This window comes from Curcuma longa, chromosome 11 (assembly GCF_044706935.1).
Source record: "Curcuma longa cultivar G26 ecotype Majalengka, Jawa Barat chromosome 11, ITB_CL_G26_1.1, whole genome shotgun sequence".
NCBI lineage: Eukaryota > Viridiplantae > Streptophyta > Magnoliopsida > Zingiberales > Zingiberaceae > Curcuma > Curcuma longa.
This window is the reverse complement of record NC_133871.1, coordinates 8,279,391-8,297,858: the sequence shown is the minus strand read 5'-3', so window position 1 is coordinate 8,297,858 and position 18,468 is coordinate 8,279,391. Positions and strand designations below refer to the sequence as shown.

Sequence of the window (18,468 nt, the reverse complement as noted above, 5' to 3'; positions counted from 1 at the left end):
TTATTTGCTTTGCACGTGCTTTTTCATATTATTTTATTGTCTTTAATTAATATGAAACTGGATTTGAAAACAATATTGGAAATTATTAAATTAGCACAAACAAAATTTATCTGCCTGCTATTATTCATTTTCATCGCCGGCGTCTCCATGCTTCTGTTCGGTGGTGGATTGAACTCGAAGGCCGTCGATGAAGCCTTTGATTTCGTCCAGGACGGCCGCCGACTCCTTGATCTCCGGGAAGGCGTAGAAGGCGTGAATGGCCTCCGGGTACTCCACCAGCCGCGCTGCCCTCCCCCTAGCCCGCAGGCCCTCGTAGTACCTCCGCTGCCGGTCCTGTAGCGGGTCGAATCCCCCCACCACCACCATAACCTCCGGCAGTGCCGCCTCCAGTTCCCCCTCCGCCCTCGGCCCGAACGGGTTCGCCGCCTCGTGGTCCCTGTCCGCCCCCTCCGGCAGGAACGCCAGCCACATCCAGTCCGTCCGGTCCACCGACAACACCGGCGCTTTCGACAACCGTAGCTCCGCCTCCGTCCGCTCCTCCCCGCCGAAGAACGGCTGGATCAGCACCATCCCCGCCAAACGTATTCGCTCCCACTCGCCCGCCGCCCACAGCCGCCCGACGTGGTGCGAGATGTTCCCTCCCGCAGAGTCTCCCGCCAGGAAGCAGCTGGAGAGATCCGCCAGTCCCGCGGCAGCAGCGTCAGCGGTCGCCAGCCCATTGCTGTCTAGGAATCGAAAGGACGTCCGCCCCGTCCTCGTACGGTGCCGGGTAGCGGTGCTCCGGGGAACGACGGTAGTTAACGGATAGCACCAGGGCTTGGGTCTTACGGCAGATCCGGCGGCAGAAGGAGTCGTATATACGGGAGTCAGCGGAGAGAAAGGCGAAGCCGCCGCCATGGAAGAAGACGATGACGGGAAGGGACTCGCCGGAGCTAGGGACGAAGAGGCGGAACCAGAGCTTACGGGAGGGGTCGACGGTGACGTCGGCGGTGCGGACGCCTCGGACGGTGGTCGCGGAGGCCGGAGAGCGGGCGTCGAGTAAGGAGCGGAGGGAGCGGTTGAGGGAGCCGTTGGAGCGGCGGCATAAATCTATCATGGCGGAAAGGGCAGCGACGGAGATCCGCGTCTTCCACGGGAGCTTGAGGGAGGCGGCGCCAGGGCGGGGCTTCGCTTGCGAAGGCTCGGTTTCCGTCATCTTGGCGCGCGGTTTCCGTCCGTTTGGAAAGGATAGGAAAACAGGAGTGTCATTGGTTCACGCTCATGTGTTGGAGATTAACGGTAAATAAACATCCAGATCACGTGATCAGCACGTGCTGGAAGGACACGTGTCGGTTGGCTTCGTTTCTTTCTTTTTTTTAAATATCAATTAAATGAAATAGATATTTACCCCTTTTACTCATATTTCTGTATTTTAAAAGATAATTTTTTTTTCATATAATTAAATATTTAAAAGAAGTAAATGTAATTGGCTAGAAACTACATATGTCATCTGACCAAGTGCATTAAGGTCGGGATGGCCGAGAATGAGGCCGACTGACCAAGTGCATTAAGGTCAGGATGGTCGAGAATGAGGCCGATTGACTGAGCGTATTGAGGTTGGGATGACCGAGAGTGAGGCTGAGTGGTCGAGCGCATTGAGATCGGAATGATCAAGAATTAGGCCGAGTGATCGAGTGCATTGAAGTCGGGATGACCGAGCATGAGGCCGAGTGAAAAGAGAATCACGATTTAAGAATTGAGCAAGAGAAGACCGAATTAATTTATGAGTAATGTTAGGCTGCAGGAAACTGCATAGACACATAGGAGTGGGACCCACCTGCATGCAGGTGGGTCCCACTCCTATGTGTCTATCTTGCCCTGTTGCAGTTTGCAGTTTCCTGCAGCCTAACATTTTACTCTTAATTTATAAGGGTGAAAGGTTTCTTCCAAAGGGCGAAAAACACCCTGGGTGAAAAGGCAGCTTTATAAAAGCTATGTCCTTTCCTACTGTTAGAATATTATATATATTAAATATTCTATTAAATATTCTGTTTAGAATAAATCGTATTAATATTCTGTTTAGAATAAATCGTCTAGAATAAGTCTCTATACTCATGTATAAATAGGGACCTATGGCTTGTAATATTTCAATTCAATTCAGAAAGCATATAATTTTTACCGACATGATATCAGAGCCTAGGGTTTTTTAGCGCCGCTGCCCATTTTCCTTTCCGCGTCGACTTCCTGTTCGCTGCCGCCGGCCCTTGGATCTCTCCTCCCCTAGAGCGGGCGGCACCAAGGAATCTCTCCTTCTTTTGTTGTCGCCAACACCACTCCTCCTCTTCGTGCCTAGGGCCGGCGGCGGTGATTGCATGAGGCTTTTGTTGCATGGAATTCAATTACACGCAATTGGAAATTGCTTCCGTTTTCCAAACGGAATTAATCAAACAATGGGAGAAAAAGCATGCAACGTCTTCTTGCTTTTAGCAAGCCATGCATGCAACGTTTTGTTGTCCATTGGTTCTTCTAGCAAACCATGCCAGTGGACGTGAAGGCAGACGACCGCCGTTCTGTCCCACGTCGCTCTGTTCCACGCCAGTGGCCTTGCCCCCCTTTTCATCCTTGCCAAAGTCGCCAGGATTCCGTGGGATCTTGTTCGTCGGCTGCCGGAGACGGCCGCAAGTGACCCTTTCTGCCCCGCCGCGCGATTCACGCGCTTTCTGCCCTATCAGAAGCCGCCGCCGCGCGATTCACGCGCTTTCTGCCCCGCCGCGCGATTCCGTGGGATCTTGTTCGCCGGCTGCCGGAGACGGCCGCAAGTGACCCTTTCTGCCCCGCCGCGCGATTCACGCGCTTTCTGCCCTACCAGAGGCCGCCGCCGCGCGATTCACGCGCTTTCTGCCCCGCCGCGCGATTCCGTGGGATCTTGTTCGCCGGCTGCCGGAGACGGCCGCAAGTGACCCTTTTTTGCCCCGCCGCGCGATTCACGCGCTTTCTGCCCTACCAGAGGCCGCCGCCACGCGATTCACGCGCTTTCTGCCCCGCCGCGCGATTCTGTGGGATCTTGTTCGCCGGCTGCCGGAGACGGCCGCAAGTGACCCTTTCTGCCCCGCCGCGCGATTCACGCGCTTTCTGCCCTACCAGAGGCCGCCGCCGCGCGATTCACGCGCTTTCTGCCCCGCCGCGCGATTCCGTGGGATCTTGTTCGCCGGCTGCCGGAGACGGCCGCAAGTGACCCTTTCTGCCCCGCCACGCGATTCACGCGCTTTCTGCCCTACCAGAGGCCGCCGCCGCGCGATTCACACGCTTTCTGCCCCGCCGCGCGATTCACGCGCTTTCTGCCCTACCAGAGGCCGCCGCCGCGCGGAGAAACCAGAGGTGAAGCAACCTCTGCCATACTGCTCCTTTCTGCTCGCGAAGTGATCTATGAGCAAACTCAAGCTGATCTCTACTCTATCACCTTGAGTTTAGGGGGGTGTTAGAATATTATATATATTAAATATTCTATTAAATATTCTGTTTAGAATAAATCGTATTAAATATTCTGTTTAGAATAAATCGTCTAGTAGAATAAGTCCCTATACTCATGTATAAATAGGGACCTATGACTTGTAATATTTCAATCAATTCAGAATAGAAATATTTCCGACACCTACTATTGCCATAATTAATTAAATCATTATAGCAGGTCTATGATTGCGAACTTAGTTGGCAGTTCTATATATACCAGGCAACCTTGCATCTCGAAAATCAGTTGTTAAAAGTGATCGATCTTGGCTGACATACAGATATTAAACTTTGTTACTTAACGAGTGAAAATTAATGGTTCACAGCCTGAGGGCTAATTCAAGTTCCTCTTTTTGTGGAATAAGCTGTGCAAGTGTTTTGTGTTACAGCAAGACCCGCGTCCGCATTCAGTGGATCAGTTGATCACAGATCTCCTGTTTGCTATTTTTGATCACTGCCAAGCTGCTTCTTCATTGGTTGCATTTATTGTTTCCTATTTGCGCCGCTGCATACAGCCCATGAGAGTCAAGGAAGGTTACAATGGTCTTGGACATTAATTTGTCATTAATTTGTAACTCAAATTACATCAACCTTTTGTAACTCAAATAGTCTTGGACATCAAATCATTCACTCAAGAAATTGGGTTACAATTGTCTACCCATAAAATAGCCATTAATGTCTCTATTTGTTTATTGGTTATGTAACCCAATTTCCAACATTTAATATATGCATCAAATTGAGATTGTTCATCTATTTTCTAGACATGTCCTTCAGTAAGGATACTTTTTGATTGCTTGTTTGTAATGCTTCAGACTGAGTTAGGTTAGAAATTCCTTGTGTACTACCGTCAACCATCATATTCCTTGATTTATGTCCTCAGTTGGTTATAGAGTTTCTGTGTATAGGTTGCTTTCAAGATGAGCTATGGAAAGCATGTGCTGGGCCTATGGTTACTCTGCCTTGTGTAGGAGAAAGAGTTTATTACTTTCCTCAGGGTCATATGGAACAGGTACTTGAAAGATTTTAAATCTCTTTGTTTGTCTTGCTAGTTTTTTTTCAGTAAAGCTAGCCCAATTTTCTCACACATTTAATTACTTTTTTCTGAAAAAGTTTCAAATTCCATCATCAGGATACTACAATGTTGATCATTTCAAATCGTGCATGTTTGAATGATTTACTGCACATCAGATGCTAGTCATGTCATCTTTGTTCTTTTGAACAAGTTGATCTGTAATTCCATTATGCATGTAGTGAAACCTTTTTTTCTTGATGATTTTCGTTTATGAGATAATTATATTAAAGCAGCTATATTGATTTATTTCCCATTTGGTAGAATGATTTGAGGTAGATGCTTATAACTGTGTTTGATTTCTTTTCCTTCTGTATTGCAGCTTGAAGCATCAATGAATCAGGAGCTTAACCAGAAGATGCCCTTGTTCAATCTTCCATCAAAGCTTCTGTGCAGGGTAGTACACATTCAACTTCAGGTAAGCTATTTGAATGAATTGTTTGGTATGACTAATTGATGTCTTTCATCTTTCTTCATCCTTAAAGCACCGGTGAACTGAATGTTCCTTTTTTCCATTCAAATATATGAAGGTTGAACTGGAAATTATTAAATTAGGACAAACAAATTTATCTGCCTGCTATTATTCATTTTCATCGCCGGCGTCTCCATGTTTCTTTTCGACGGTGGATTGAACTCGAAGGCCGTCGATGAAGCCTTTGATTTCGTCCAGGACGGCCGCCGACTCCTTGATCTCCGGGAAGGCGTAGAAGGCGTGAATGGCCTCCGGGTACTCCACCAGCCGCGCTGCCCTCCCCCTAGCCCGCAGGCCCTCGTAGTACCTCCGCTGCCGGTCCTGTAGCGGGTCGAATCCCCCCACCACCACCATAACCTCCGGCAGTGCCGCCTCCAGTTCCCCCTCCGCCCTCGGTCCGAACGGGTTCGCCGCCTCGTGGTCCCTGTCCGCCCCCTCCGGCAGGAACGCCAGCCACATCCAGTCCGTCCGGTCCATCGACACCACCGGAGCTTTCGACAACCGTAGCTCCGCCTCCGTCCGCTCCTCCCCGCTGAAGAACGGCTGGATCAGCACCATCCCCGCCAAACGTATTCGCTCCCAGGCGCCCGCCGCCCACAGCCGCCCGACGTGGTGCGAGATGTTCGCACCTGCGGAGTCGCCCGCCAGGAAGCAGCTGGAGAGATCCGCCAGTCCCGCGGCAGCAGCGTCAGCGGTCGCCAGCCCATTGCTATCTAGGAATCGAAGGACGTCCGCCCCGTCCTCGTACGGCGCCGGGTAGCGGTGCTCCGGGGAACGACGGTAGTTAACGGATAGCACCAGGGCTTGGGTCTTACGGCAGATCCGGCGGCAGACGGCGTCGTATACACTGGAGTCAGCGGAGAGAAAGGCGAAGCCGCCGCCATGGAAGAAGACGATGACGGGAAGGGACTCGCCGGAGATAGGGACGAAGAGGCGGAACCAGAGGTTACGGGAGGGGTCGACGGCGACGTCGGCGGTGCGGACGCCTCGGACGGGGGTCGCGGAGGCCGGAGAGCGGAAGTCGAGTAAGGAGCAGAGGGAGCGGTTGAGGGAGCCGTTGGAGCGGCGGCAGAAATCCATGATGGCGGAAAGGACAGCGATGAAGATCCGCGTCTTCCACGGGAGCTTGAGGGAGGCGGCGCCAGGGCGGGGCTTCGCTTGCGAAGGCTCGGTTTCCGTCATCTTGGCGCGCGGTTTCCGTCCGTTTGGAAAGGATAGGAAAAAAGGAGTGTGATTGGTTTCACGCTCATGTGTTGGAGATTAACGGTAAATAAACATCCAGATCACGTGATCAGTACGTGGAGGAACCTGTCGGTTGGCTTCGTTTCTTTCTCTTTTATAAAATATCAATTAAATGAAATAGATATTTACCACTTTTACTCATATTTCTGTATTTTAAAAGATAATTTTTTTTTTCATATAATTAAATATTTAAAAGAAGTAAATGTAATTGGCTAGAAACTAAACCAACAAACCTAAATTTAATTTTAAAATATTAATATCAATTACTTTAGATATATGTCTACCTTTTATTTTCCTTAAAAAATAAATTATAAGGAATAATTTATTTTGAAATTAAAATAATGGTATTTCATTCTAATAAAAATAGAAGAGGCAAAAATCAATAACTAGGTAGCCTAGATTTTTCATTTGAATTTAAGTAAAAAATTTAATCCTATCATTTTAGCATAATCTCATATTTACTATCTAACAAAAATTTGAAAGGTCCATGATTAACAAATTTGGTAATAGAAAAAAGGGTATTCTTGATGATGCTCTATCACAAATGGCAAATTCAAAATGGGAATTAAATGAAACCCCATGACCATTATTAGTTTTCATCTCAACTAATAAAACTCTACTAAAGCAACACCTACACTACCATTCCACCACCACCGCCATTGGTCGTTTAGATAGAAAGACGAAATTCTAAGGGCTATTTACCTCAAAATAACGAAAGGGTTTCCGTAAATTGGTATAGAACTCGAGGAGCCATAATGAGTTTTATCGGGAGCTTGGGAGGGAAAAAAGGGCTCCCACACAAGTAAATTTGAAATGAATTGCTTTAATTTATTTGAAATCAAATTAAAATTAAAAAATCAATATAAAAAGTTAAAATTACAATTGTATCCTTCTTTTTTTTCGGCAAGGACTATGAAACTAGTTAGGCTACGAGGTCGGTCCTATTTTGAAAAAGATCGCGTAAAGTGACGAGCACCACATGGGACTAGAAGTTTTAGATAGAAAAATAAAATAAAAAAAAAAAATTCTCTGAAGGAAAGAAAAGAAAAGCCTACTCTTCTTAGTCGTCATCGTCGTCGTCATGTCTTCTTCTTAGTGAAAAGAAAAGCCTATTCTTCTTCTTCTTCTTCTACTTAGTTAACGCTTACCCATCCAATTAAACGCAGCACAATCATTCTGATGGAACTTCTTGGTGTGGACGTACGGAGTCACGCATTGAAAAAGTGAAGGCAAAGAAGGATGGTCAAAATTAGCAAGCGTAACTTGCTTATAAAAGTCAGATATTCAGTTCTACTAGTTGATTAATTTCGAGAAGAGATCATGATCAACAATCCCATCTCATATTTTATCCGTCAAATAAATTCAAAAAACCTAATGACTCTTAGGGTGGTGACTCAATATCACCAGTAATTCAATCATGATAGATATGTCTTATGTGAGAATTAAACTATGATTTCTTGGAAATATGTCATATCTCATACCATTGCATCAAAGTTGCAAATAACAATATAATTTGATGTTGATCAGTGTATTTTTCTATATATATAGTCTCGTTATATTACATGCACATCTTCCCATGTGTGATATACGTTTCCGACTAAGTAGGCGGGACGTCCAGATCACTTTCGGATGCCTCCGACTCACTCCGACCGTACCCAATCACGAACATTACGCGCACTCAGTCATCGACGTTACACACACGGGAAGGCACATAATAAATCAATATTGATGATTGACTGGATGAAACGTCCAAATTAAGTTCGAGCACTCCACTCATCCTGGCCCGCACTCTTCTGCAAACTTCTATTATTTCAATATATATCATTTAATTGAGTCGGTGGATCGCCAAACTTCTATTATTTGAACATTTATTATATATATATAAATATAGCATTTAATTTAGTCGGTAGATCGCCAAACTTTTTTTATTTCAACATTTATTGATGTCATTTACTGATGTATTTATCTTCTCCTTAAAAAAAAAAAAGAAGAAGAAAACGTTCTCATTGAATCTGAAGAGTGAATTTTGTGATCAATCTCTAATATTTCTTATAAACAAGATTTTTTCCCCATATTTATCAATCGAGAAATCCAACTGCATATATATTTGATAATTTCCATCCAAATTATTTGTTTACGAGGCATTAATGCGCGCGAAACTAACCAAAAAGAAGTGCTAGCTATGAGATTTAATTAATGGCACATGTGGCAATATCTTCTCCTTCTCCTTCAAATCTCAGTGGACTTCATTTATCTAAGAGTTACAGTGCAATCGTAAAATATTTTTCTTAATTAATTAATTATTCACAGATTGATTTTTAATTATGATAGATTATAGATTAATTTATTTCGATGGAAGATAATTTTAAAATGTTGACTACGAATCAAATTAGTTATTTAACACAAGACCTCTTGTTTACATGGCTAAGGCTGCGTTTGGTTTAAGAAATACAGAAATACAGAGACAGAAATACAGAGACAGTGGAGATAGGGACGCATTTACAATGGTCTCTGTATCGTGTTTGATTTTGGTAATACAGAGACAGTGGCTGAGGCGCGCAGGGCTCTGTTTTTGGTTGGATTCCGGTCGGATTTCCGCCACAATCCGGTCGGAATCCGGCACCGACCGGAGCGCCGGCGAACTGTGTGTCCAACGCGCCCGGCCCGACGGCCGGCGGTGATCGGACGGCGGCGTGATGGTGCCGGAAGCGGAGATGAGTAGAAATTCTGTCTTCGTCTCCATTTCAGTGTCCCCAGTTTGATAGTTGACAGAAATTCTGTCTGAGACGGAGACAAAAATCTTATTTCTGTCTCTGTCTCTCAAAATCAAACGGGGCGGAGACAGAAATCCTATTTCTGTCTCTGTATTTGTGTCCCTGTCTCTGAAACCAAACGCAGCCTAAGCGATCATAATCGACAGCGGTAAAATCAAGTATGACTTCGACCGACAGCCTCTTCTAGTTGTTGTGGTCATTGATTGAGACTACCTTGTAGCCCTTCTACTAGTCGGAGGTAAAATCATAGTGACAGTCGTGGTGGCAATCAATTGAGTTTTGAGTTATTTTAAAAAAAAAAAATTATTATCAATTTTTTAAAAGGAAAAAGTATTTTAGAAAATAAACCCATCATTTGATAAATAAAAAAAAGTTAGAGGTACCTTTTAGATGTTTTTGAAAATTAAATCTATAGTGATTCACTGTGCTCGAGTTCATAAGTTGATTTCTAAAATAATTTGGTTTGATTTGTGATCAATAATTGATTGCTTATAATTTATCAATTAACTGTAAAAATTCCATGCTCCCAATATGTGGACAAGACCATTATATAATTCTTAAAATATTTTAAAGTCATGTCAATTTTAATTTAAAAATTCAAAGTTCTCTATTAAGATTATAAAATTCATATCTACAAACATAATTTCACTCAGAATAATATAAGAAGTGTAATTAATTTGATTTAGTATTTTTGAGGTGTCAAAACTTATTAATAATTTTAGAAATCTCAAAATTATTTCAAATCAAATTCATTATACTTATAGGAGCTTCCTAAGTATAATCATGCTATCAAATCTGGATTCCTAGGCTTGGATTGAGAATTATGAATTTTTTTTTACCGATGTCATTGTAGCTATGCCTCGGAGGCAAAAAAAAAAAAATCATAATTCTTCTGCTTTTTTGCAGAAGAATTATGAATTTTTTTTTTTTTTTGCCTCCGAGGCATAGCTAAGTTGGTTACAACGGAGCAGACTTGCAGAAGAGGACAAGGGTTTGAATCTCGACGAAGTTGAGCAATATCCTCCTCCGTCATGACCAACTATAATTTCTCGATTTACCTCCTCGTAGATGGTTAGAGGGTCGACCGTGTGAGTCGTTGGGTGGCAAATTTCACCTTATGCAGAAGAGAATTATGAAATTTTAAAATCTTTACAATCTTAAGACAATTTGACATAAGTTTATTAAAAGACTTAGTTCTGTCGTACTTATTCATCAATGCACAACTGAGTTTTTAGGAGTCATTTGATTCAGACCATATTAAGATTTTAAAATTCTAGACATTGAAGGTGATGAGTGAGTTTTAGCTAAAAACTCATTGATAGTCTTAAAAATTTTAGATTCATTTCAAACAAAGATCATTACACTTCTAAGAGTCTTTTGAGTATAATCATACCTTCATAACTTGGATTTCATGGCATAGTTGAGAGATGTGAATTTTTATAATTTTTATAATTTTAAAATAATTTGAGATAAATTCATTAAAGGGCCTAGACTTGTAATACTTATTTACCAATATCATCAAAGAGTTTTTAGGACTCTCCTCGTTTAATATAATATGATATGAACTAAGAGTCCTAAGAACCCTTGACATTGTATGAGCTAGAATTTCAAAACTCACTGATAGTTTTACAATATCAGAATTTTAAAATCATAATATGGTATAAATCAAGCAATCCTAAAACCCCTTTGATAGAATTGGTAAGTAAGTATGAAAGACCTAAGTCTTTTAATGAATTAATGTCAAATTGTCTTAAGGTCGTGGAGTTTTAAAAAATCTACATATCTCAATTTAGAATATGAAATTCATGTCTAAGGGTATGGTGACACTTAAGACACTCCTCAAAATTTGTTAATGACCTTAGAAAGTTTAGAATTTTAAAATCTTGATATGGTCTAACCAAAAGAGTCTTAAGAATATTCCTTTGGTGTTGGTGGGTAAATATGATATATCTATGCCCTTTAACGAGCTTATGTCAAATTATTTCAGAATTGTGAAGATTTTAAAAATTCACAACTCCTAATTTAGATTGTGGAATGCAAGTTTGAGGACATTATTATCACTCAAGAGACTTCTAAGAGAGAAATGAACTGGTTTAAAGTAATTATGAGGTTTAGATCATCAATAAATTTTGATCAAAATTCATTGATGACTTTAGGCATCTCAAAAAAATACTTCAAATTAAATTCATTCTAATTTTTATTTCATCTTGAGTGAAACTATACTCTTAGATAGTTGTGTTTTTAAAATTGACACAACTGTGAAATATTTTGAGAGTTGTGTAATGATCCTATCGTAATGGAAATATAGAAAATTTAACAGTCAATTGATAAATTTCAGTCTATTCTCATGTCTTTGATGCCTCCAAGTCGGTCATCCTCAGGTAACTCTTTCATAGCCCTTCTAATATATTTAGTAACTGTTTCTCGTAACAGTAACCCGATTGTCTTCTTCAATATTTAAAACTTATTCGTGTATATGGCCTTACTTTCTTCGTCCTCTTGGTTTCTTTGGCTTCCTTTTCTACAATTGCCATAATTAATTAAATCATTATAGCAGGTCTATGATTGGTTGTTCATGCGAACTTAGTTCGCAGTTCTATACCAAGCAACCTTGCATCTCGAAAATCAGTTGTTAAAAGTGATCGATCTTGGCTAACATACAGATATCGAACTTTGTTACTTAACGAGTGAAAATGGTTCACAGCTTGAGGGCTAATTCAAGTTCCTCTTTTTGTGGAATAAGCGGTGCCAGTTTTTTCTGTTACAGCAAGAGCCGCGTAACATCCATGAACCTCACTCATATTCAAGTCCATATCTTTGTCTGATTTAATTACATCAACCCTTTGTAATTCGAATAGTCTTGGATATTAATTTGTCATTCACTCAAGAAATTGGGTTACAATGGTCTACCCATAAAATAGCCATCAATGTCTCTATTTGTTTATTGGTTATGTAACCCAATTTCCAACATTTAATATATGCATCAAAATGAGATTGTTCATCTGTTTTCTAGACATGTCCTTCAGTAAGGATACTTTTTGATTGCTTGTTTGTAATGCTTCAGAGTGAGTTAGGTTAGAAATTCCTTGTGTACTACCATCAACCATCATATTCCTTGATTTATGTCCTCAGTTGGTTATAGAGTTTCTGTGTATAGGTTGCTTTCAAGATGTATTGTACACTGAGCTATGGAAAGCATGTGCTGGGCCTATGGTTGCTCTGCCTTGTGTAGGAAAAAGAGTTTATTACTTTCCTCAGGGTCATATGGAACAGGTACTTGAAAGATTTTAAATCTCTTTGTTTGTCTAGCTAGTTTTTTTTCAGTAAAGCTAGCCCAATTTTCTCACACATTTAATTATTTTTTTCTGAAAAAGTTTCATATTCCATCAGCAGGATACTACAATGTTGATCATTTCAAATAGTGCATGTTTGAATGATTTACTGCACATCAGATGCTAGTTATGTCATCTTTGTTCTTTTGAACAAGTTGATCTGTAATTCCATTATGCATGTAGTGAAACCTTTTTTTCTTGATGATTTTCGTTTATGAGATAATTATATTAAAGCAGCTATATTGATTTATTTCCCATTTGGTAGAATGATTTGAGGTAGATGCTTATAACTGTGTTTGATTTCTTTTCCTTCTGTATTGCAGCTTGAAGCATCAATGAATCAGGAGCTTAACCAGAAGATGCCCTTGTTCAATCTTCCATCAAAGCTTCTGTGCAGGGTAGTACACATTCAAATTCAGGTAAGCTATTTGAATGAATTGTTTGGTATGACATGGGAATTAGAGACACTTGTGGCAGCTAATCCAACAACCCCTCAATCACTGCAGAAAAACAACAAACAGACAAGAACATCTGTTTTACCTGCTATAAGAACAGATTCTGCTTTGATATTTGGTATAATGGTCCTGACCTTTTTATCTACATGTCACTCTATACATATTTGATATCCTATGTGTTTGTTTTGTCTTGATCCTATTCTCTTAAAGTAGTTTACGCAAGAGATATCATTAGTTATGTCATTTGGACCTATAGTAACCGGTGAGACATAAGAAGGGAGTGTTTTCATCTGCTTCTGTTAAGTTTGATTATGCCATCTCGTCACAAGCTGCCATGTCCTGAAAGGTTTTCTTTACTAGTGTTTTATGTTTCATCAATGGATGGATATTTACTGATACCAATCCATTCAATAAGGTTCAGGTGCCTGCAGGTTCAGGTAATTATATATCGACTTTGGATTGGATTCAGATTTACTTCAAATTGCAGGTACCTATGGACTATGAGCTTGGTACCCCGTTCATCATTTTAGGGTATCACTCGGATGGTAGAATAATATCCAATGCAAGTATCTAATTTGATTTCGATAAAGGGCACAAAGCTCCTACCAATGTGGGTCTTGAGCAAGGTTTTATTGTACGCAATTTTATCTTATTATGAAAGAGGTGGTTTTTAAGACTCGAACTCGTGACCTCTAAGTCACACAGCAACAATTTTACTATTATGTTAATTGAATTTCAATAGCAAATAGATAATCCATTTGGGTTCAAGTAGTATCTAAAATTGCAAGTATGTCATCCCTTAACATCATCTCAAGTTCATTTAGTTTGTTGCATATATTCAAAGAGAATTGATTTCAATCACGCTATTATTTGCAACAAGCTACATGAAATAGTTTTATAATAACTACAATCAAGTATTATCCCACTAGATGATCCATCAGGATCCTCCATTTTATTCTATTTTATCATTGCTATATGAAATGTTTTTGATGGTGAAAAATTGACAGCTTGAAATTGTTGTGTATGAAATAGAAATAGTTCACTAATGAAGAAACTTAAAGGTGTTGGTAAACATATGAAATCCTGCTTTTTTCACATTATTTTTTTAACAGGAAATATTCAGAAGAATTTCATGGTTTCCAATCCTAGCCATTCTTTGGCGGTACTAGTGTATGGATTATAAAAATGATTGGAAAGTTTTTATAATGATCCACTGATAATGCACTGGTCGAGACAATTACTTGTTTGAGTTTCCAAGAGACAAAATTTAGCTGCTTTGACTTCTGATAGTATCGTCTTGTTCCTTGTTTTAGGTTTCTTGCAAGCACCCCCTCGTGAGAGTGCCCAATCTTTATCAATATATCGGTTGCAGAAAGGACAAGAGCTGTATACGCCATCCATGCCATCATCATCACTGTTCTCATCTGCATCTAATCTGGACCATAGACAATCATCAACAATTGACAGTGCCACATGCCGGCCAATTATGACAAAACATTACATTCCTCGGTGGAAATAGCTGAGAAAGAAAACAAAAAGCAGGAAACTAGTTCAGACTATTTGGATTTAAGCTAGGAGACTATTTGGATTTCAGCTAGAGAAGAGCTCTTTGAGAACATCTATGGATGTGGAATCGGAGCTTCATTATCATCCGATGATTAGCGGTGAGCAGCAAGAAAAGTCATGCTTAAGGTCACCTTTAGAAACTCAATGCTTAAGCTTCACTTGAGGACTTGAACCTTTCTACATACAACAGAAACTTACAAGAAACAGATTTGTTTAATTTGTACTTCAAGTAACCATCACCACTTGCAGTGAGTTCTGCAGCATGGCAAGAAAAATACACATCTACACGCTTCTGCAATGAGGCGAAAAGGATCACACCAAGAGTGAAAAACAGCATGGTTGAACTCCAATTAGTTAGCTAGCTGACCCTGCTTGCCAGTCATGAACAAGGTAATAAATACACCAATGCGTCTTCAATTAAAGGTTCCCATTCTTTTGTGTTGGCAGTTGGCACACGACCTGTTTGGATAGGAACAAAGCAAGCAATTAATGGGGTGACAGATGCATTGCGCACATCGCTCTTGTGAGCTGGGGCAACCCGAATGCACCATTTGATTTGCACGTGCTTTTTCATATACGGAGCATATTATTTTATTGTCTTTAATACGAAACTGGATTTGAAATATTGGAAATTATTAAATTAGGGCAAACAAATTTATCTGCCTGCTATTATTCATTTTCATCGCCGGCGTCTCCATGCTTCTGTTCGGTGGTGGATTGAACTCGAAGGCCGTCGATGAAGCCTTTGATTTCGTCCAGGATGACCGCCGACTCCTTGATCTCCGGGAAGGCGTAGAAGGCGTGGATGGCCTCCGGGTACTCCACCAGCCGCGCTGCCCTCCCCCTAGCCCGCAGGCCCTCGTAGTACCTCCGCTGCCAGTCCTGTAGCGGGTCGAATCCCCCCACCACCACCAGCGCCTCCGGCAGTGCCGCCTCCAGCTCCCCCTTCGCCCTCGGCCCGAACGGGTTCGCCGCCTCGTGGTCCCTGTCCGCCCCCTCCGGCAGGAACGCCAGCCACATCCAGTCCGTCCGCTCCACCGACACCACCGGAGCTTTCGACAACCGTAGCTCCGCCTCCGTTCGCTCCTCCCCGCCGAAGAACGGCTGGATCAGCACCATCCCCGCCAAACGTATTCGCTCCCAGGCGCCCGCCGCCCACTGCCGCCCGACGTGGTGCGAGATGTTCGCTCCCGCGGAGTCGCCCGCCAGGAAGCAGCTGGAGAGATCCGCCAGTCCCGCGGCAGCAGCGTCAGCGGTCGCCAGCCCATTCCTGTCTAGGAATCGAAGGACGTCCGCCCCGTCCTCGTACGGCGCCGGGTAGCGGTGCTCCGGGGAACGACGGTAGTTAACGGACAGCACCAGGGCTTGGGTCTTACGGCAGATCCGGCGGCAGACGGCGTCGTATATACGGGAGTCAGGGGAGAGAAAGGCGAAGCCGCCGCCATGGAAGAAGACGATGACGGGAAGGGACTCGCCGGAGCTAGGGACGAAGAGGCGGAACCAGAGGTTGCGGGAGGGGTCGACGGTGACGTCGGCGGTGCGGACGCCTCGGACGGGGGTCGCGGAGGCCGGAGTGCGGGCGTCGAGTAAGGAGAGGAGGGAGCGGTTGAGGGAGCCGTTGGAGCGGCGGCAGAAATCGGTGACGGCGGAAAGGGCAGCGACGGAGATCCGCGTCTTCCACGGGAGCTTGAGGGAGGCGGCGCCAGGGCGGGGCTTCGCTAGCGAAGGATCGATTTCCGTCATCTTGTTTCCGTCCGTTGGGAAAGGGAAGGAAAAAAGGAGTGTGATTGGTTCACGCTCATGTGGTGGAGATTAACCGTAAATAAACACCCAGATCACGTGATCAGCACGTAAAGGAAGGACACGTGTCGGTTGGCTTCCTTTCTTTCTTTCTTTTTCTAAAATATCAATTAAATGAAATAGATATTTACCACTTTTACTCATATTTCTGTATTTTAAAAGATATTTTTTTTCAAAAAATATTTAAATGAAGTAAATGTAATTGGCTAGAAACTAAACCAACAAAACTAAATTTAATTTTAAAATATTAATATCCATTACTTTAAATATATGTCTACCTTTTATTTCCTTAAAATATAAATTATAAGGAATAATTTATTTTGAAATTAAAATAATGGTAATTCTAATAAAAAATAGAAGAGGCAAAAAATCAATAACTAGTTAGCCTAGATTTTTCATTTGAATTTAAGTAAAAAATTTAATCCTATCATTTTAGCATAATCTCATATTTACCATCTAACAAAAAATTGAAAGGTCCATGATTAACAAATTTGGTAATAGAAAAAGGGTACTTTTCATTAAGTTTTAGTTATTTTAGAGGTTTCACGTGAGTAATTTTGGTGTTAGGTTGTTTCTTGATGATGATCTATCACAAATGGCAAATTCAAAATGGGAATTAAATGAAACCCCATGACCATTATTAGTTTTCATCTCAACTAATAAAACTCTACGAAAGCAACACCTACACTACCATTCCACCACCACCGCCATCGGTCGTTTAGATAGAAAGACGAAAATCTAAGGGCTATTTACCCCAAAATAACGAAAGGGTTTCCGTAAATTGGTATAGAACTCAAGGAGCCATAATGAATTTTATCGGGAGTTTGGGAGGGAACAAAGGGCTCCCACACAAGTAAATTTGAAAGGAATTGCTTTAATTTATTTGAAATCAAATTAAAATTAAAAAATCAATATAAAAAGTTAAAATTACAATTGTATCCTTCGTTTTTTAGGCAAGGACTATGAAGCTGGCTAGGCTACGAGGTCGGTCCTATTTCGAAAAACAAAGGGAGGTTGGTGTGCGATAGCGTAAAGTGGCGAGCACCACATAGGACTAGAAGTTTTAGATAGAAAACAAAATTAAAAAAATAAGAATTCTCTGAAGGAAGGAAAAGAAAAGCATACTCTTCTTGGTCGTCATCGTTGTCATGGTTGTGTCTTCTTCTTAGTGAAGGAAAAGAAAAGTCTATTCTTCTTCTTCTAGTTAACGCTTACCCATCCAAGCAAACGCAGCACAATAATTGTGATGGAACTTCTTGGTGTGGACGTACGGAGTCACGCATTGAAAAAGTGAAGGCAAAGAAGGATGGTCAAAATTTGCAAGCGTAACTTGCATATAAAAGTCAGATATTCAGTTCTACTAGTTTATTAATTTCGAGAGGGATGATCAACAATCCGATCTCATATTTTATCCATTAAATAAATTCAAAAAACCTAATGACTTTTAGTGTGGTGACTCACTTGGGAATACGCCTTATCTCATACCATTACATCAAATTCTAAGAGTGTAACTTGCAAATAACAATATGTTTTGACGTTGATAAGTGTATTTTTCTATATATAAAAAATATCGTTTCGTTATGTTACCCGTCTTCCCGTGTGCAATATACGTTCGTGACTGAGTGGGTGGGACGTCCAGATCACTTTCAGATGACTCCGACTCACTCAGACCACACCCAATCACGAACGTTACGTGCACTCAGTCACCAACGTTGCGCACACAGGTACACAATAAATTAAGAAAAATGATACACTATATGAAAAATATGGACCTCACAGCATGGATGTGGAACTCATTGCATAAAGTGTGTTGAGTTTCATGCTACATTTTTCATATAATTTATAATTGCTCATAAATCAATTTTAATGACTGAATGGACAGGGCATCCAAATTACTTTCGAATACTCTGACTCATCCTGACACGTACTCAATTACAGATGCTGCGAGCACGAGAAAACACACAGCATATCAATATCATATCTATATATATAGCATTTAATTTATCATATCTATATATATAGCATTTAATTTAGTCCGTAGATTGCCAAACTTCTATTATTTTAATATATATCATTGAATTTAATCGGTGGATCGCCAAACTTTTATTATTTCAACATTTATTATATATATATATCATTTAATTTAATCGGTGGATCGCCAAACTTCCATTATTTCAACATTTATTGATGTATTTATCTTCTTCGAAAACGTTCTCATTGGATCTGAAGAGTGAATCTCTAATATGTCTTATGAACAAGAATTTTTCCCCCA

The 18,468-nt window shown here is 41.5% G+C and overlaps 2 protein-coding genes and 1 pseudogene across 2 annotated transcripts; all 3 read right to left on the bottom strand.

Annotated features, from left to right (window-relative positions):
- Window positions 1-87: 87 nt before the first annotated feature.
- Window positions 88-1,238, bottom strand: LOC141839792 (putative carboxylesterase 18; annotated as a pseudogene).
- A 3,897-nt stretch (window positions 1,239-5,135) lies between these two features.
- On the bottom strand, window positions 5,136-6,257 carry LOC141840552 (putative carboxylesterase 18). The gene has a single exon (XM_074728579.1). It carries the CDS (start codon window positions 6,207-6,209, stop codon window positions 5,136-5,138), a length of 1,074 nt encoding a protein of 357 aa, XP_074584680.1. The 5' UTR covers window positions 6,210-6,257.
- An 8,751-nt stretch (window positions 6,258-15,008) lies between these two features.
- LOC141841426 (putative carboxylesterase 18) lies at window positions 15,009-16,179 on the bottom strand. Its single transcript, XM_074729601.1, has one exon. The coding sequence runs from the start codon at window positions 16,137-16,139 to the stop codon at window positions 15,066-15,068; it is 1,074 nt and encodes a 357-aa protein (XP_074585702.1). The 5' UTR covers window positions 16,140-16,179; the 3' UTR covers window positions 15,009-15,065.
- Window positions 16,180-18,468: the final 2,289 nt, after the last annotated feature.

Coding starts and splice junctions, on each gene's coding strand:
- LOC141841426 (XM_074729601.1), bottom strand. CDS start 16,139: ATGACGGAAATCGATCCTTCGCTAGCGAAGCCCCGCCCTGGCGCCGCC.
- LOC141840552 (XM_074728579.1), bottom strand. CDS start 6,209: ATGACGGAAACCGAGCCTTCGCAAGCGAAGCCCCGCCCTGGCGCCGCC.